Source organism: Equus przewalskii, chromosome 19 (assembly GCF_037783145.1).
Source record: "Equus przewalskii isolate Varuska chromosome 19, EquPr2, whole genome shotgun sequence".
NCBI lineage: Eukaryota > Metazoa > Chordata > Mammalia > Perissodactyla > Equidae > Equus > Equus przewalskii.
In genome coordinates, this window is record NC_091849.1 from 39,704,858 (window position 1) to 39,725,878 (window position 21,021).

The 21,021-nt window shown below is 44.2% G+C and overlaps 1 protein-coding gene across 5 annotated transcripts in view; it reads right to left on the reverse strand.

The window, feature by feature from the left end:
• The window catches only part of MOCS1 (molybdenum cofactor synthesis 1), a 38,466-nt gene that overhangs the window by 8,260 nt on the left and 9,185 nt on the right, over positions 1 to 21,021 (reverse strand). For 3 of the 5 annotated variants that reach the window (XM_070586040.1, XM_070586044.1, XM_070586041.1), the window contains exons 2-5: positions 15,921 to 16,047; positions 14,332 to 14,499; positions 2,338 to 2,502; positions 153 to 214 (exon numbers count right to left, since the gene is read on the reverse strand). In XM_070586040.1, the coding sequence (XP_070442141.1) occupies positions 153 to 214; positions 2,338 to 2,502; positions 14,332 to 14,499; positions 15,921 to 16,047 (522 nt within the window). The remainder of the gene's footprint in view (positions 1 to 152; positions 215 to 2,337; positions 2,503 to 14,331; positions 14,500 to 15,920; positions 16,048 to 21,021) is intronic. The other 2 variants (XM_070586042.1, XM_070586043.1) reach the window with 1 other exon arrangement.

The window sequence follows — 21,021 nt, forward strand, 5'->3', positions numbered from 1 at the left end:
GGTTGGATGCAGCAGGCAAGGAAGGGGTGAGGGGCACACTGTGGCTGCAGTGGCCAGGGCTGGGAGCTGTCATGGCACCAGGAGCTGGCAGAAGGCCCAGCCAGGGTGGAGGGGGCAGGAAGTCGGGGGTCAGCCGAGCGGCATGCCCTCACCTTCACAGGGTTGTAGCCCAGCTCAATGGCCTTGTGGATGCCCTCCATGACCTTGTGGAAACCTGTGGGGAGGGAGAGAAGGAAGGGTCCAGGCGCGTACCCCCTCCCCCTGCCCCCTCACACCCACAGGGGAGCACCAGAGCTAGGAGGAGCCTGGGAGACCACGGGGTCCAGGACCAGGTAGTAAACATTTTAGGCTTTGCAGGCCTAATTGAGGATATTATGGAGGTACGTGTCATAAAGATTTCATGGACTAAGTTTGGAATATGATAATAACTGAGCATAATTTTTTGTGACATAGCTCTACAAGGAGAATGGAAGAATGGAATTCTTTTTGCAGGGATAACACTTTGCTTAATTTGTTAACACATTAACATAATTAATGTTCCCTATCATTGAATTGATTGCAAATGTTCTCTGCAAAATCCATTCTTGGCTTGCAGGCTGTGGGAAAAACAAGGCACCGGGCTGGATTTGGCTGGTGGGCTGTAATGTGCCAACCCTGTGAACCCTCTCAGAGTCTAGAGGGGAAACTGAGGCCCAGAGAGAGGCAGTACCCTGCTAGAACCCTCACACCCTGTGTTTCAGAAGGCAGGTTTCCTGACCCTGTCAGGGCTTGCTCCTCGACAGTCCGTCCGTTCATTCACTCTACATATGCTCCCCAGGCACCTACTCGGCGCAGCTGCTGGGCCAGGGCTGGCGAGCGATTACTAAGGGTGTGGTTCTCACCTATCTCTGTGGTTAACCCACAGCAAACGTGATCCCACGCTGGCTTCTCCTCACCCCCAGCTCACTCATGCATCCAAACATTTCAGCGCCTACTGCATGCCGGCCCCACCCATCTCCCCCAAGACTGCACAGCCTGGTGATCATGTGTGGTTCACAGCTGGGACGGCACCAGAGAGAGGGTGGCCCAGTGATGGCCTCTGTGGTTTCCTGGTGGCATTTTTGGATGGCCGAGCGAGGGAGGGCAAAGCGAGGGAAGTGCAGCTTTTCCATCAAATGATCTAGAAGTTTCTCTTCTGTAAAGCACTCTTCCTCCAAAAGGAGGTGGTGGACACAGGAGTATGAGTGGAAAGGCAGATCTGACGTTAGGATAAACTGTCTCCAATCCTCAATCCAGGAAGGGAGACGAGGTACAGAGTGTGTATGTGTGTGTGATGCCCGCAAACACACCCTCCACTTTCCCACCTCAGAGCCCTCACCGGGCCTTGACTGACGTTCCCTCTCAGAGTGAGTTTCCTTGATCCAAATCCCCTCCTCAACCCAGTTCCTCAAGGCCCAGTGTCCACGCCTCCTCCTTGAAGCCCTCCTAGTCCTCCCCTGCTAGGAGTTCTCTCTCCCTCTCTGCAGCACTTTCATTGACACCACAAGCAAAGCTGGCCAGCGACATCACACCTTTCGACCCTTAGAAGTCTGTAAGGCAGGGCAATGTCCTGTGTCTCTCTGTCCTCGCCACAGCACCTGGAGCAGCCCTTTACAGGCAAGGACTCCATGGGTGCTTCCTCAGCACACAGATGGGTGTAAACAGGGAGTCACACCCTGGTGCGAGAATCTCTGCCCCAACATGAGGCCCACGGCCCAAGAGACACTGGGGGAGGGTTGGTCTAACGAGACCTGGGGCTCGGGGCTGCTCTCTCTCCCCACCTCCAGCCTCCGTGCTGAAGCTCAGCAGGTGTGCTTGCTGCAGCGGGTGAAAGAAGAGGCTTATATCCAGGATGGACATGGAGCATCACTTGGGGTACGGGGGCCCCACCTGCCAGTGCTCGCCCTGACTCTGGCATCTCAGGGCAGTTGCTTCCACCCTGCGCTCCCCACATTTCCTCAGAGCTCATTATGGGGTGACCAATGCATCCCAGTTTGCCAGGGACCATCTTGGTTTTAAAACTGAAAGGCCTGTGTTCTGGAAATCCTCTCAGCCCTGGGCAAACTGGGCGCAGGTAGAGAGAGGTTGGGCACTCTAGCTCTTAACATCTGATTCCAAAATGTCCCCAAGGGTATGGCTACAGTGAGAGGGGCATTTGGTGAGGGTGAAGGGTGAGAAATAAAGGCCTAGGTTTATTTATAGCCCAGACACACAGAGGGAGGGACCAGGCCCCTAGCCTAGCACAGTCACCAGTCACATGCCCCCCAGCTACATGGGCCCTGGGAGGGACACCCTCCACTCTGTGCCACATCTGATCACCTTTCCTGCGGACGATGAACTCAAACTTGGCCGGCACCAGCGTGTCCAGGCTGATGTTGATGGCACTGAGACCAGCTTTCTGAAGCGAAGGCAGCAGCCGGGCTAGGTTGATGCCATTGGTGGTGACACCGATGGTCCTCAGCCCTTCCAGCCGGTGGAGCTGGGCTGGAGAGAGAACGGGAGGGGGCGTCAGCCTGCTTGTTCTTGGTGACGCTGGGAGAGGAGCTGGAAGGAGATTCTGAGTCCCAAAGAGATGGACACAAAAGGGGCTCTCTGCGGACCTCTATTAATCAGGCTAGCTTAACAAGAAACCTGAGAATAAAAACAACGATAAAAATAACCAAAAGATTAAACCCTGCGTGGTCACTCTGCTAGAGGCCCTGCTGAGGGCTCTGTGTGCCTGAGCCACTGAGGCCTCAACAGTGACCATCCTCATTTAACAGACAAGGAAAGGGAGGCACAGAGAGATTAAGAAAAGCACTTAAAGTCACAGGGCTAGTAAGAAGAACAGCTGAGATTCAAATCCATGTGTACCTCACTCCAGGACTGTGCTCTTAATAACAACTCACGGGTCCTGATAGTCTGAATAATAGAAACAAAAAGTGTTTGAATGACATGCTAAACAGACTTCTCTATTCCACCAAAAATCCCCAGAAATAACAGAAGGATTAAAAAAGAATCCTTAATAGCATTAGAAGACAAGAAAGAATGTCTTCAACGGCCCAGAAAGGTGGAGAAATACTGAAAGAGAGAAAGCAGATGAGGATCAGATAGCCTGAGGAGACCACAGCCCACAGCACACGCAGGAGGAGGTTCTGTACAAGGTGGGAGGGTAAGCAAACGCACCAAGCTTAGCAGTCACATAGCCAAGGAGGAGGAGGGTCCTTGGTTACGTCAAGGAGGTTGCCTGTCTGAGGAACTGTATTTGGAAGTGCTGGGTAAGTCGGTTTCCCTCCCATCCCTATGAGCAGGGAGAAGGCAGCAGCTTTTACCCCAAGGCCAGGGCGCTTAAGCTCGCTGAAGGCGATGGGGCAGCCCAGAGCACCTGCTGACACTCAGGAGATATGGGAGCCCTGAAGCCCAGCAGGACCTCACATGCCTTCTCCACGACCTCAGGGACAACAGCATAAAGAGAAACAGCGTTGACAAACAGCCCAACAGAAGCCTTGGGCACTCAGATAAGTATATAGCCAAGCATCAGCAAACATTTAAGGAGAAGGTTGAGAAAGAAAGATACATTCCACAAGTAGAAAAATGAAAGAGGAAGGAGAAGTGACAGAGATAAGAGAAGACAATTCTTTTAAAAATCAGAGTTAGATGAAAAAATCCTCAACAAAATATTAGCAAGGCCAATTCACCAACTCATTAAAAGGAGATCATACACTCTGATCAAGTGAGATTTATTCCAGGGATGCAAGAATGGTTCACCATCCACAAGATCAATGTGACACCACATTAACAAAATAAAGGCTTTTAAGTCATACAATCATCTCAATAGAGGTAGGAAAAGGTTTGACAAAATTCAACATCGATTCATGATAAAAACTCTCAACGAAGTGGGCATAGAAGGAATGCTCCTCGACATAATAAACGCCATATATGACAAGCCCACAGCTAACATCATACCCAGTGGTGAAAAGCTGACTTTTTCCTGTAAGATCAGGAACAAGACAAGATTGCCCACTCTCCCCACTTTTATTCAACATAGTATTGGAAATTTTTGCCAGAGCAATTACACAAGAAAAAGAAATAAAAGTCATCCAAATCAGAAAGGAAGAAGTAAAACTGTCACTATTTGCAGATTATATATAGAAAATCCTAAAGACCCCAAAAAACTGTTAGAACTGATAAACAAATTCAGTAAAGTTGTAGGATACAAAATCAATATAAAAAAATCTGTTGCATTTACATACACTAATAACAAACTATCAGAAAGAGAAATTAAGAAAACAATCTCATTTACAATTATGTCAAAAAGAATAAAATACCAGGAATCAATTTAGCCAGGCAGGTGAAAGACTTGTACACTGTAAACTATAAGACATTGATGAAAGAAATTGAAGAAGCCACAGATTCAATGCAATCTCTATCAAAATTCCAACGGCATTTTTCACGAAAATAGAATAATCCTAAAATTCGTATGGAACCACAAAAGATCCCAAATAGCTAGGGCAATCTCGTGAAAGAGGAACAAAGCTGAAGGTATGCTCCCAGATTTCAAATTATATTATAAAACTATAGTAATCAAAACAGTATGGTACTGTAATAAAAACAGACACACAGATCAACAGAACAGAATAGAAAGCCCAGAAATAAACCTATGTCTATATGGTCAATTAATTTACAACAAAGGAGCCAATAATATACAATGGGGAAAGGAAAGTCTTTTCAATAAATGGTGTTAGGAAAACTGGACAGCCACACGCAAAAGAATGAAACTGGACCACTCTATTAACCATAAACAAAAATTAACTCAAAATGGATTACAGACTTGATCCGAAACCATAAAACTCCTAGAGGAAAACCTAGATGGTAGCTCCATGACATTTGTCTTGGCGATGATTTTTTGGATTTGACACGAAAGACAAAGGCACCAAAAGCAAAAATAGACAAATGCGACTACATCAAACCATAAAACTTCTGCACATCAAAGGAAATCATCAACAAAAAGACAACCTAGCAAATGGGATAAAATATTTGCAAATCATGTATCTCATAAGGGGTTAATACCCAAAATATATAAAGAACTCATACAATCGCAAAAAAGTTAACAATCCAATTAAAAAATCGGTGGAGGATCTGAATAGACATTTTTCTAAAGAAGACACACAGCCCACAGGTACATAAAATGATGCTCAACATCACTAATCATCAGGGAAATGCAAATCAAAATCACAGTGAGGTATCACCTCACGCCTGTTAGAATGGTTATCATCAAAAAGAGAAGATATAACAACTGTTGGTGAGGATGTGGAGAAAAGGGAACTCTTGTACACTGATAGTGGGAATGCAAATTGGTGTAGCCACTATGGAAAACAGTCTGAAGGTTCCTCAAAAAATTAAAAATAGAACTATCATGAGATCCAGCATTTCCACTTCTAAGTATTTATTAGAAGAAAACCAAAACACTAACTCAAAAAAGCCCTGTGCACCTCCATGTTCACTGCAGCACTATTTACAGTGGCCAAGACCTGGAGCAATCTAAATGTCCATCTATGGACGAATGGATAAAGAAAACACGATATGCATACACAATGGAATATTATTCAGCCATAAAGAAGAATGAAATCTTGCCATTTGAAACAGTATGAATGGACTTTGAGGGCATTATACTAAGTAAAGTGAGTCAGACAGAGAAATATACGATCTCACTTATATGTGGAATCTAAAAAAAAAAAAAATCCAGAAAAACAAAACGAAACTGAACTCATAGATACAGAGAACAGATTGGTGGTTGCCAGAGGTGGAGTGTATGGGGTGGGCCAAATGTGTTTGAAGGGGATCAAAAGGTACAAATGTCCAGTTATAAAATAAGTAAGTCATGGGGATGTATGGACAGCATGGTGACTACAGTTAATAATACTGTATTGTATATTTGCAAGTTTCTAAAAGAGTAGACTTTAAAAGTTCTCATCACAAGAAAAACTATTATAACTATGTGTGAGGATTATTGCAGCAATCATTCGAATCATTATGTTGTACACCTGAAACTCATGTTATATGTCAATTATATCTCAATAAAAAAAGTCAGAGTTATCCACAGGGGGATAAACATGACATCCTGAAAATGAGAAAATGAACTAACTACAACTCATGAAAATAAAATATATATATAGTTGTAGAAAGAAAAAACTCGATGGAAAAGCAGAATGGACACATATCAAGAGTAAACGAGCAAGCTGAATACTGAGCACAGGCATTCTCGCAGAACTGCATACAAAAGAACAAAGGAATGAGACTGAAAGAAACCCACCAAGTCACATTTAAATCCAATAAAATCTAGAGAAAAGATATTGTGGCAGAATGTCCACAGTGGTTATCTTTGATCAGTAGGATTATAGGTGATTTTTATATTTACTTATCCAGAGATAAAATTTATTTCAAACTACTTCAATGCCTGAATCTTGGCCAAGAATCAGCTCAGCTCCGCATGAGAGCAGAAATCAGTCAAGTGCCTCAGCGAAGCTGGACTGAGAGAAAGGCTGAAGATCACAAAATTAACACCCAGTTTAGGTAGGGGTGTGCGCAAATGCACATGCTCGTGGTGTAAACTAACATCATATAACGTTTCTGGAGCTAAGTTCTGGACCTGGAGAGGGTTATACGGTCATCCCTCAATCACCATGGGGGATTGGTTCTAGGATCCCCTGTGGATGCTAAAATTTGTGGAAGCTCAAGTCCCTTATAAAAAAGGCGTAGTATTTGCACATAACCTATGCACATCCTCCCACATACTTTAAATCATCTCTAGATTACTCACAATACCTAATACAATGTAAATATAAACAGTAAACAGTTGTTATACTGTATTTTTTAGGAAATAATGACAAGAGAAAAAAGTCTGTACAGGTTGAGTACAGATGCAACCATCGTAGGCTTTTCAATCTGTGGCTGGTGGAATTCATTCATGTGGAATCTGTGGAAATGGAGGGCTGACTGTATGTGGAACTTTATAAAGCCTTTGACCTGAAATTTGACTTCTAATAATTTAACCTAAGGAAATAATCATGGATGTGAACAATATTTATCGACAAGATGTTTGTTAGAGAGCAACACATAAAAAAAGGAAGAGGGAAATCATCCAGATAGCCAACAATTAAAATCTGGCTAAATTATGCTTTCTCTGGATGATAAAATATTACACAACAGAAAGTGACTCTGTAAATGTGGTAGGATGTTGGGAAATGCACATGCTATATTAAGTTGGAAGGGCAGTTAAAAACAGTAGTTAAAAACTAGATGCAAAGAAAAAAAGACAGTGGGTCACCAAGCCAAAATGTTGACAGCAGTTACTATTGGGCAGTAGTGATATTCTTTCTGCTTATCTGAAATAAACATGTATTACTTTTGTAATAAGTAGATGAAAGTTTATAAGCAAAAGTTGTTGTTTTAAAAGGAAAGACAAGAGCTTTACTCTGGGGATTTCTTAACATGGAAAATTACCAGTAGTTGTTGGCTCCCTGTGCCAAACCAACCCTGGAGAAACACAGAATCCAGGAACCTTAAAAAAAGAAAATCTTGAGAAACTCATGGGCAGATGGACTCTGAAATCGCTTGGGGGAGGGGTTTGCAGCCTGGGGGTGAAGGCAACTGGCAGAGGATGGAGCAGTTCAAGGAAGGCAAGGCAGTTCAAGCTCTATTCTTGCTGTCACCCACTGCCACCCTCAGAACAGTCATTACTTGTCCCCTCACCGAAGAAATCGGTGGCATCAGCCCCAGAGAACTAGCTCAGGAATCCACTGGAGGAAAACTCAGGGAAGCTGTGAAAGCCCTGCCAGAAGAGGAGTTGAGGAGAACGGTGGGGGGGCAGGGGGGGGGACTGACCAGCCCCAGGCACTCCTCCCTTGTCTCTCCCCCTCCAAAGCCCCAGGACTGTGGGTTAAAATCAAGGGTGACTGCCTTCTCCCTGAGGGTTTGAAGGTGGGAACCTGCAGCAGTCACAGTATATAACTCCAAGAGGTACCGTTCTCCTCACATTCTCAATGAAGAGTGTCTCCTGGAGTTGTGCAGTGCACAACCTGTACAGTCTTACACAGCAAGGCTGGTCATTTCATGGGGAGATTACAAACATGAGTGAATAACTCATATTCTGGAATCTCAAGCTCCCTTGGTCTATCAAAGACTAAGATCTGGCCTTCAACCTTTTGCCATTAAACAATGCCAAACAGAAAAAGCTAACATCTTCAGAGGAACAAACTTACCAGCTAAAAACTAAGGAGACACTTGAGAAGTACAACTAACGTCCATCACCCCTCTCAAAAAAAAAAACCTGTGAAATATATACCAACAGAAGAAAAATTAAAACAGACAGATCAAGAATGTAAGATAAATATGATACAGTAAAAGAAATGAAGGATATTAACAATATAAAACAAAAATTTTCACATAAAAAAGAACAAGGAGAAATAGTAGGTAAAAACAATTGCAAAATAAAGAACACAAGAAATAAGATAAACAGTAATATGGACACAGAAGGAGAAATTGGTGGGTTAGGAGGAAAGATTAAAGGGCTCCCCCAGGAAAAAGAGGACAGTAAGAAATCAAAATATAATTTAAGACCCGTGGAGGCTATAAGTAGAAGGGCCAACATTCAGAGAATAGAGTCCCAGGAAAAAAGTGAAATGGAGAGAAGGAAATATCTGAAGAAATAATGGAGAAAATTTTCCCCAAATTTAAAACAAATGGCTTAGTACTGAAAGGAAAACTTTACTGAATCTCAACAGGACAAATGAGGAAAAGCCTATTCTAGACATATTATAGTAAAATTTAAGAAAATTAGATACAAAGAAAACATTGTAATAACTTCCAGAGAAAAGGAACTACTGACAGCAAGACCCAGACTAACGTTAGACTCTCCCGGCAGCCATTCTGGCTCCAAGAAGACCACACAGTGATCGTCTCATCTCAAGGAAGGAACGAACCTGGAACCTCCAGTTTTGTACGCATTCAAGTAACATTATAAAACCACTACTTTAAAACATTATAAAAACTACCTGGCATGCCAGATTTAATTAGATTCAACATTGAAATCAGACTAACTATTAGACCCACATTGGAAAAACTTTTAGAGGAAATACTCAAATAAGAAATAATTTCAGGAGATGCTATAAGAATTATGGGAATTATGGGTGATTGAATACCTTGGTAAAGTTTGTTATTATCTGAAAAGACAGAGAGTGTACTTACAAGAAACAGAGAGGGGAAGACTATTCATAATAACCCAGAAGTACTGGCATAAAGACAGACATATAGACCGATGGAATAAAATAGAGAACCCAGAAATAAACCTTCATGTATTTGGTCAAATGCCTTTTGACAAGGGTGCCAAGACCATTCGATGCAGGAAAGGATGGTCTTTTCAACAAATGGTGCTGGGGAAACTGGACATCCACATGCGAAAGAGTGAGGTTGGACCCTTACGTAACATCATACACAAAAATTAACGCAAAATGGATCAAGGACCTAAACGTAAGTCCTAAAACAATTAAAGCCTTGGAAGAAATTATAGGACAAAAACTTCACAACATTGCATTTAGCAGTGATTTCTTGGATATGACACCAAAGGCACAGGAAAAAAGGATTTGCCCTACCAGATAAGGGACTTACTATGAAGAGACAGTGGGTAAGACTGTATGATATTGGCATAAAGATCAACAAACTGACCAGCAAAACAGAACGGAACCCAAAACAGACTAATGCACACGTGCTAGGTTTGTGGAGCAAGTCGGGACTATTCAATAAAATGAACTAGAAAAAATGATTTTCCATATAGAAAAAATGAAATGGGATTCCCAAAAATCACCCACAGATTAACTAGGACTTAAATGCAAAAAGCAAAACTTTAATTTTTTTTAGTAGAAACATAGGTAGTTGTTCTGCCCTTGGGTGAGACGTTTCATTAACAAGCTATAAAAAGCACTAACCATAAAAAGACAAAATTGACAAATTTAAGAACTACTATCGGTCAAAAGAATTGTTACGCAACGTGTGGCTTGTGTTTTCAAACTGGCAGAAGACATTTGCAACATACATAAAGAACTTTTACCAAACCAATATGAAAGGACAAATAACCAAATAGAAAAACGGGCAAACGACACAATCCAGTACTACACAGAAAAAGAAATATATATGGTTAATAAACCTATGACAAGATGCCTGATCTCAAATCAAGGCCACAATAAAACACCGTTTTACACCCGTCCCACTGGCAGAAATCCAGAATGAGATTGCTGAGCGTTGGGGAGGATGTGGTTCAAAGGCTCTCTTATGTGCAGCCGGTGAGGGTGTAAATCGGCACAACCACAGAAAGATAACGCTAACTTGTTTTCCCAAGTTAAACATTCACATGTCCTACAACTCAGCAATTCCACTCCCAGAGAAACTGTACTCCAGGATACGTGAACGAGGATACACATGTTTAAAGCAGCACTCTTTCTGATTATCAAAACACTAAAAACAACCCAAATGCTCACTAATAGAAGAAAGTGTGGTATATTCATATAATGGCACAGTAGATTGCAGAGAAAAAGAATGAATTATGACTCAAGATGACATGTATGAACTTCACTTGCATCAAATGAGTGAGCCCTGAATGAATACACACAGCACGACTCTTATAAAGTGCACAAACATGCTATCTCAGCTTTAAAAAGCAAGGGAGTGATAAATGCAAAATTTAGGAGGGTTTCCCTCAGAGGCAGAGGTACACAGAGAGGGAAGTCCACACAGGGAGGGAAGTCCACAGAGGTGGTTAAAAGTTATTGCCCGTGTTCTTATTCTTCCAAAAACAAAATCGATGAGGTAGAGGGTTGCCTTAGGAAATCATATTATTAAAACATATAAATGAATTGGTATGAATAAAGTAAAACGGGCCATGCATAGACCAATGATGAGACAATCTCATGAACCGAGGATTACGACTTAATCTAATTCTAGGTAACTAGAGTCCACCAAAAATAAAACAGAAAACTTCAGCCCTTTTCAAAAATACTCAATGGCTCCCCATTGCATCAAGCCTCTCATGGGCTTTAAGCTGTGAGATCTAGATGCTCCCTATTTCTTCAACATAAGGGAAGGAAGAGAGGAACGGGGACAACAACAAAGGAAAAGGCCACAGGACTGCGTGATTCTGACGCTCAGGGAGCCTGCCTGACGGCGGCAGGTCACTCTTGAAGTCAGGATCCAAAACAAGCGCTCTGCAAACTACTCCAACGCTATCCTATGGCTTGTGAGTTTAGTTCCCTTTTATTCATATTTCTTATGGAAAAATCTCAAACTTTCACTACCTAACATGGCAGCTGCTAGCCGTGTGTGGCTATTTAAATTAATTAAAATGTAATAAAGTTACAAATTCAGTTCCTGGGTCACACTAGCCGCATGTCAAGAAATGCTCAAGGCTACACATGGCTACTGTATCAGACAACACAGATAGAGAACACTTCCACCATCTGGGGAAGTTCTCTCCGACAGCGCTGCCCTAACCTCATCTCAGCTGAAAAGGAGGGGCAGAGGAACTTGTGCACACAGGGGCCGGGTTGGAGGAGTGCTGGAGAGCCCAAGGGTTGGCAGAGGGGATCACAGGTGAGTGCAGACAGAGAGCTGATGGCTGAATCCCTCCCACGGGGGTCTGCAGCACCAGGCCCAAGGCTGACAGGCTTCAGGCAGGGGCCAAAGCGATCAGGACAGCAGGCTCAGAGAAACCTGCAACCCTTTCACTCTGCCCGTGGGTGGGGTCCCTCGAAACTCTCACCTGGGAGGGTGGGGACAAGTGTTTGTGAGTATCCCAGCTCTGACTGCTGTTCCCTCCTCTCTTCCCCACTAGCACCCCCTGCCCTGCCCTTCAGGGTGGTTTTGCTCTAAGAAATACCTCTGGGGAAATCAACAGAGCTAGCCTGAGACATCAGCGTTAGCAAGCACAGCACCACAGGAATTCAAGGCAGTGCAGACGCCATTTGTTTGGGAGCACTTAGGACGGGGGGAGAGGGAGAGGGCAGTCTGTTACCCACATCCTTGGAGGCAGGAGGTAAATCCTCTGAAGCAGGTTACTGCAGCCAGGGCCTTGTCTTAGCTAGCATCTGTATACTGACCAACCTTTGCCCACCCCATGCTGTCAGCCAGGACCAATCACCATGGACCATCACAGCACGAAAGGCCCCTGAAGTGGCTGACGTACAGATGAGGAAACTGAGGCCCAGGGTGGGGAAGGCACCTGCACAAGTTCACAAGGCCAGGCAGTGGCAGAGTAGGAACAGGGCTGCCAACACTCCTGGCTCACATTCTTCCCGTTACGCATGTTGGCGGCTTTGGTGGAGAGCTCTGTGTCCTCAGGTCTGTGCTCAGTCATCCCTCTCTGACCGGCAGTGATCCCCACCCCTTCTGCTCTCCCACAGGCGCTGGCAAGGAGCATAGAGATTTAAGGTGGAACGCGTGCCAGGGGGCAGAGGAAGTGGCCTGAACAAGGGGGTTGGGCCTGGCGGCCAGCTGAGTTCAGCAGGTTCAGCCCCTTCCTGGAATCTAGCCTGCCTGTCAGCTCCCCTGGGCCAGCCTGTCCAGCCCAGGAATGATGGCAGGATCCCAGGTCAAGTGACTAGTCGGGGCTGGAGAGAGCTGGCCAGGGGGAAGGAGGAAGGAGAGGCCTGTCAGGGGTCCCTGAGCCCCTCCTTACGGCTCCCACAGCACCTGGCTCCTTAGATGGCTAGCTCCAGTGGCTGCTTCTGCCAATAGGCTGTGGGTCCTTGACCACAGGGCTTGCAGCTCAGTCACCTTCACGTCCCCAGCACAGTGCAGGCACATAACGTGGCACTCCAGAGAACATTCACTGAACCAGCAAATGAGGCCAAGAGCTAAGTAAGGGTTGGGAGATCCCACCCAGAGCAGCAGGGATGGGGCTGGGGCTAAGCAATCCAGAACATGGAGTCTTATTTTCCTCTGATTTCATCATTTATAATTACATAAGCAAAGGTCTCTCTCTGCCTGACCTTGGGGCTTAGAATCAGTACATGACAAGAGGCTCGAGGGGCCGCCCCTCATGGAGCACTTGCCACGTGCTGGGTATTCCCTTTTCATCACCTCGCCAGGTCAACCCTATAAAGTAAGTACTCTGTCTGCCTGGAGGCTTAGGATGGATTTAAAAGTTGCCCAAAAGTATGCTACTAGTAAGTGGCCCAGCTGAGACTCACAGGCAGGTGTCATACTTCAGAGATGGTACTTTGGACCACTCTTCATTCATCCCACAAATATCAGTGAGCAACAACTATGTGTTAGGCATGTTCCCAGGTACTGGGAACACAGCTGTGAACAAAACCTGGCCGGCTCCCTGTGAGCTTTCACACTAGTTAATGGAGGAGACAGACAATACAAAGCAAAAATCAACACGACCAAACAACATGACGTCAGGATGAGACAAAGGCTATGAAGAAAAACATGGTAGGAAAAGGGAATAGAGTAGGAGTCGCCACACTTTTTCTGCAAAAGCCCAGACGGTAAATATTTTTGGTTTTGCTGGTGACCATACGGTCTTTGTTGCAACTATTCAACTCTGCAAAAGCAGCCAAGGGCAATATGTAAATGAGTGGGTGTGGCTATGTGCCAATAAAACTTTATTAATGGACAGCGAATTTAGGATTTCATTTAATTTTCATGTGTCACAAAATGTTATTCTTCCCATTTTTTTCCAACTGTTTAGAAATATAAACCTATGCTTAGCTTGCAGGCCACACAAAAACAGGTGATGGCCCAGACTAGGCCTGTGGGCTGTAGGCTGCCAAATCCTGGGACAGAGAGTGGCTGGAGTGTGTATGTACCTTAAATGGAGTGGTCAAGGAGGCCTCCCCAAGGAGAAGACATGGAGCAGAGACCTGAACGAGGCAGGCAGTGGGCCCCGTGCTCCCAGTGAAGGGCCCGGTAGGCAGTGTGATTGGAGAGTGGGGAGGGAGGGGGGGAGGATGGGAGGCAGGGGGACAGGCGGGAGGTTGAGGAGGTCAGGAGGAGCCAGACCACGTGGACCTCCAGGCCCTGGTGAGGACTTTGGTCTAAATGTGATGCCAAGCCACTGGGCTCTGGCACTTACTGGCTTTGTGACCTTGGGCAAGTTATTGAACTTCTCTGTGCCTCATTTCTTAACAAAACAGGAATAATAATGGCACCTGTCTCAGGAGGTGGTAGGACTGAGTGAGCATAAGGCTCTAGATGAATGTTAGCTGTGATGTTAATACTGGAGTCCAGCGGGATGAGGCAGGAGCTGGGAGAAGTGGTGACAACTTCCGTCAAACTCACCCACAATGTCCACCACGTCCGGCCGGATGAGTGGCTCTCCACCGGTGAGCCGGATCTTGTCTACGCCTTCCTTCACAAAGAGCCGTGCAAGGGTCAGAATCTCCTCTGTGGTCAGCAGCTTAGCCTTGGGGGTCAGTGGGACACCTTCCTCGGGCATGCAGTACTGACCTGACCGGAAGGGAGAGGATGTGAAGGCAGGAAATGACTACAGCAGTCAGGCCTGTGATGTTTCCAGTCCCCAACACTCCCCCCCAGGCTAGAAGTTTCTCCTGAACCCCGTTTGGACAGTGGAGAGAGACCTCGCCAAATCTGAGGTGGAACAAACCCTGAGCCAGATTCTCCCTGGGCCTCACCTTTCTCATCTACAAAATGTTAACAGCCTCTCCCCATCTGGCCTTAATATGCCTCTGTGGGGAAGCTGAGGGCATGGGTTAAAGATGACGAACTAGGCTGAAAGCAGAGCCCGGCTTGAGGTAGGGGCATGCTAGGTCGCTGACTCCCTCAGAGCGAGGGCTGGCTAAACGGGCCCATTCCTTCTGGCATCGCTGATCCTCCTTTATTTCACCTGGTTTTGGCCAACAGTTACCCCTCTGCGTGTGTGTCATGAGGCGAACGAGGCTGGGAAGTACTCTTTGGCCTGGTAAAGCTGCCCTCCTCTGTAGCTACAAGTGTTCTCATATCCAGCCTGTCTATTTCAGGTTAGCAAAAACTGAGGGACTACTTGCTCTGGGTGAGGTGGCAGAACGGGGTAAATGAGACGAGCCCTGGCAGCGGAGGGGGCACCAGCCCCTACCATCACTTCCTGTGGTACAACGTCACAAAGGAGTGGGCCAAGATCTGTTAGAGGGCCACTTAGTCAAATTAGTGAATGGTCCAGAATTGGTCTTTTAAGACAGACCAGAGTAGGTCAAAATATCAGAACATCATAGTACTGCAGGCAGTAAGTATTGTTTGTTAAACATTTACTATACACAAACACATGTATTTAGTGGGCCTCAAAGTAAATATATTTCTTATTGTGAGCTACAGCAGAAGGAAGGAAGGGAGGAAGGAAGGAGGGGGTAGGAGCAAATAAATTTTGGAAGTCCCCCAGCAGTGGATACGCCCCACAGCCCTCCACATGGGATTACGAAACGAGCATTCTGTCAGCCTGGCCCCAGACAACTTCTGTCATGAGTCTGGGGTGCTGGCCACGGCACTGCTGTGTACCTCACATGTTGAGAGTGTCCAGCACCCCACGCCCACCCGGGCCACGTCCTGAACTGTGGGAACTGCAGGGAAACAGGAGGGAGAGAGAGCCCTGAAGAGTGAGGGATCCAGGGCTAATCTTAATCCCAAATCCAACAGCAGTTCTGTTTTTAAATCCAATTCCAAGTGGAACCCAGCTTTCAGGACCAGAAAGCTCAACCTTTACCCTGTCTTGCCCCTGAACCCCGTCTGGCAAGCAAGGAAGAAGGGCGGGTGGAGACTTTCGAGAAAGAGGAATTGGGAGGGTTACGAAGAATGCCTGGGTGTGGGGAGATTTCAGATGCCGCTTCAGCAGAGGGACAAGGACAGGAGCCCAGACAGGGCCCAGGAAGCCAACTCACATCGCAGGTTGCACTTCTCGGTGAGGGAGATCCGCAGGTAGCTGTGTCGCCGGCCGAAGCTGTCGGTGAGGAAGGCGGAGAAGGGGGCCACATGCTCCCTCAGGAACTGCCTCCGCCTGGACAGCTCCTGCAGGGCCAGGGACAGGGAGGAAACGTGGGCCTCTGCTCCCAGGCTGGGGGAGAGGAGCAAGGAGAGTCCACCTGGGGACACAGTGCTCCTCCTGTCAAATGCCCCTCCCCCATCTCTGACATCAGTACAGCACTTCCAACTTTTCCATCCATGTAGGCTCCACGTCCAGGGGGAGCTGGGATTCTCCCTCTCATTGACAGACTGGGAAACAGGCCTGGAGGGAAGGACCTGCCCTCAAAACCCCCAACACTCAGCCCCAGGGCTCAGGACCTCTGTAGGGACATAGCTGCCTGCTAGGCAGCAAGGCAGAGGAAAGGGCAGTAACATCCCGCTCCAGCCCCACCTCTTCCCCTGTCACCATCCTACTGTTCTCCCTCCCCCCAAGGAAGCCTGTCCAGGGACAAACATCTCCAATATCTCTTATACAGGCCACTGTGAGTGAACATGCCACTCTGCACCTGGCAACCAGGCCAATTGGCAATCATGTCCAGAAAGGAGGAGGGAAGTGATACCAGACCTGATATCGGTTCCCCCACATTAAACCCAGCATATGCGGGGTTAAAACCAAAGCACTCTTTCCCTGCTTACTCCCTGGCTCCAGAATCCACTATCCACCATGGAGACAAATGGCCAAGGATAACCACCTGGATTCGTTGTCTCCTCCTCCTCCTCTCTGCAAGTAGTCTCAAGGCCAAACAGGCTGGTGGAAAAGCTCTGACCAGCAAGGCCATATGCTCCCTCTCCCCTACCTAAAACCCCAAATAAAAACCCTTCCTTTAAGCTTTTCAGGGAGTTTGGGATTTCAGCATTAGCTGCCCTTTCTCCTTGCTCATCGCTGTGCAAAAATAAAATTCCTACTTTCTTCCACTACGTCCAGTGTCAGAGATTGGCTTGCTGCACAACAAGTGAGTGAACTCATTTCAGGTTCCATATCAATTTGGCCATCCAGATGGGACAATGTCCCAAGTGGACGTCTCGCCTGTGGCACACTGGCCTCTGGCTAAAGGCCTCTCTTGGAAGCTGTCCTGCAGCCCCGAGCCCCTTGTCTCAGGGACAGCCCCAAGTGACTGGCTGCCAACCAGACGTCATTGGCCCATGGCACTTTTGCTTTGGTGGTGGAGGAAACTAGGCTCAGGACTTAGGAAGACATCTCTTGTAAGTAGCTGGCAGTTTTTGGTTTTGTCTTTGTGTTAACCTTTTCCAACAGGACCAGCTGAAAATAATGGGTACGTAGCAGTCCTCTGGGCTCCACGTGTTTTGAAGTCACAACGCCCTGGCCAGATTTTGGCAAGTCCCCCAGTGTGCACCCCAAGGTCCCTTGTCCTCGCCCATTTGGGAAGATCTCTGTGGCGGATCTTCATTTGTTGGGCGCCCCCTGAGGGTAGGACACGGACTAAGCTGGGACTGGAAGCACTTTGGGTTTTGGTTTTGGTTTTGGTCTTCGTTTTGGCTTCCATTTGTGCCTGAGGGTTTTGGGGAAAGTGTACTTGTTTGGTATTTGTTGCTGTTTGTCTGTCTTTCCTTTTAAAAGTATTAACATGGGAGGTGCCACATCTATTCCACCTGAGAGGCCCTTGGAACAAACTTTGACTGACTGGTTGACCTACAGTTATAAGCCAATGTCTAAATGGGGATGATTTTCTTTTGTAACACCACGTGGCCACAATATTCTTTAGTCTCGGGAGGAAAAAAGGGCCAAACAACAGATCCTTAAGTTGGGAAACTTTTTAGAGAGCTCTCATGATAAACAGCTGTTTTATTGGTATCTATAAAAAAAAACTAAATTAAAAGGAAAATACAATAACTAGTCTTAAGAACTTAATCAAACTTGGGGGTCTCAGCTTCTTCTCATGGTCTTACAGATGCTAATGAAAACATTAAGTTAACAAAGAGAAATTAGAAAAGGAATAGCCATGGGACTCATCTCAACAGGATGAAAATCTTTAGCTAGTTATTAGAAAGAAAAATGGGATAAATAGAACAAATATAAAGAAAATAAAACAAAGGTTTTAATAAAACACTGCCTAAGGTTGGATGGGCTAAAGGGACCCCCTTATTAGCCCCCCAACATTAAAGGACATCAGACAAACCTGTTCTATTCACCCCAGTTTGAAAAATTTTAAAAGGTCAGAAAGCAGAAATCACAAAAAAAAAACCTGACCAACAATTGTTTGGGGCAACAGTTAGGCTGCTCAGGTTAACAAGACTATAAAAATTAAAGTGTTTAAGCTAATATTATATGAAGAGGTTATGTCAACTTTCCCTGGATGATTTTTTTGGAATAGACGTTATGTCTAACTGGGAATGCTTCCCCTACACAGTATTGTAACACCAACACTTGTTAATAGAATTCTAATGTAAGTTATAATTAGGGGTATAAGAGTAGAAAAATTAAGATAAAAGTTTTGTAAAAATTGATATACTTAAATGGGGCAGTTTCAGTTTACCTAAACTGGTGTATTTACACATACAATTGGAAAAAGCCAGCTACAACAACGGGAAGCCTACTTTAATCTTTTGAGCCTTCTAAATAAAATCAGGAATACTTTACTGCCTCTTAAAAAAATAGTAATAATAATTAAACATGCCAGCAGCTGAAGCCAAATCTGCTGCTTCTCTCTCCTCTCTTGCTGAGCTTCACTTCACCTCCTCCAAAATTCCTGATCTAAAATTAAGCAAATAAAAATAAGTAAACTTTTGAGATACCTTAAAATTGCAATGGCCGTTCTGGGAAACCTCTGTTTCAGAAAAGAGAGGATTCAAAATCTCTCATAATAAAATGCAGTCTTTGATTAATATGTCAAAACTTCTCAAAGACAGTTATTTAACATGATATAAATTGATCTTTGGTACATGAGATCCTGTTTAAGTTTGCTGGTTTTAAAATAGACATGTCCTCAGAGTTATCAGCACTGGATATGATGGAGACGTACAGCCTGGGTTTACTGGTCAAAGGAGCTCATGCTATCTCTGTTACAAAATTTATCAGCAAAACTAATAACTCAGTATAATAGCTAATTTTGTTTGATGTTTCATGAGATTTTTGTAGATGATCTAAATATAATTGCTAAAGACAGGTAAACTAAATAAATGTAAAAGGATAAAAGTTTTTGGAAAAACTTTTTAAAAATAATTCTATGTATTATGGTGTATGTATTTAAAACAATTTAAAATGACAGTTAACTGCTTTAATGTCAATGAAGTCTTTAAGAATAATTTAAACATAATTGTTAAAACTGGGTAAGAGTTTTTAAGTACAATAATTATGTTTTATAGTCTGCATACTTAAAAAAACAGCTTCCAAAATCTTTTTGGAAACAAACTTTATAGCTTTACTAAGTTAAATAATAACAGTTTATTGGGTATCTAGGTCACTTCCACATAAGATAAAATATTAAAGGTTAACTACTAAGCATAGATTTGTCTGCCTTTGGTTTCTTATGTCAAAGAAACTGAAAAGTGCTTAGGTTTATTGATAAACATGTTTTATGTATTCTGAGGAACTTTCTATGAGAAAACTCACATTTCTAAAAGGTCTGTGTACAAAAAAAGTAAAATGTATGTTTTCAGTAAAAAACAGGTATAAAGAATGGAAATATTTTTGTTTCTTGAGTTAAGAAAGATAATTTGTCCTAAAGTACTGGGACAAATTTTGAGTGTAAAAGATAGGTAACCAAAGGTTTCTGAAAGAAAAGCCCTGAAGAGTTTTATGTCTGGTCAAATTGGCTGAGACTGAAATAAATTTATTAAGTAAATAAGTTTCAATATCAAGAGTAAACTGATGCAAAAGTAAAATCTAGCCGCCTCTCTCTTAAAAAGATACTCTTCTTAAACTTTTAGTCTGTTCTTAATAAAAAGGTTAAAAAATTATTTTCTTTGCCTTTAAATATTTTTCACGAGCTCCCCGACACACAAATATTCAAGTCCTGAATAAAAGCTTTATTTTGACCTGGAAGAGTTTCCCTGGGGATTTTCAGAGGGCCACTGAGACTTCTCAGAGAGATTTGCTCTCTTCTTCTAAGAAAAAAATATTAAACTAATTAGGCTTATTTGGTATGCTAAATATGAGAAGCATTGTCAAATAAGTAATAATAAACTTTCTCAGGGCTGGCCCGGTGGTGCAGCCGTTAAGTGCACATGTTCCACTTCAGTGGCCCAGGGTTTGCCTGTTCGGATCCCGGGTGCAGACAAGGCACTGTTTGGGACGCCATGCTGTGGCAGGCATCCCACATATAAAGTGGAGGAAGATAGGCACGGATGTTAGCTCAGGGCCAGTCTTCCTCAGCAAAAAGAGGAGGATTGGCAGCATATGTTAGCTCAGGGCTAATCTTGCTCAAAAAAAAGACCATCAAACTTTCTTAAATGGTATTATGTTAATGAGTGTTATTGATATAAGTATTTAAAAAATTATCTAAAATTCTAATCTGTTCTGATTGTCAGCCATGAGTCTGGTTATTATCTCAAAGTATTATATGTCACAAGAACAGTCAAGTGTGTTTGTCAATTACCATTTTTGAACATTTTCTTATTTACAAATAGTTGTTTTACTCTGATGTTTTTGCAAATATGTTTCAGCTTCAGAGAAATTCATGGAAAGGACTCTGGTCCCTACTCTAGAGTACAGGTTTCTGATAAACTTTCAGATTATAAAACTGAGCTGGATAAAAAATTTTAGAACTCTAACAGAAAAACTAATGACTTCATAAAACTGCTGACAGAAAATTAAGATCAAGAACTAATTACACAGGACTGAATAAACTGATAAGGATGATTATAATTTTTAAAAGGCAGCTCTCAATGAAGTCTGTATTCTTTTTTTTAAGATTTTATTTTTCCTTTTTCTCCCCAAAGCCCCGGGGTACACAGTTGTGTATTTTTGACATGGATCCTTCTAGTTGTGGCATGGGGAATGCTGCCTCAGCGTGGCTTGATGAGCGGTGCCACGTCCATGCCCAGGATTCGAACCGGCAA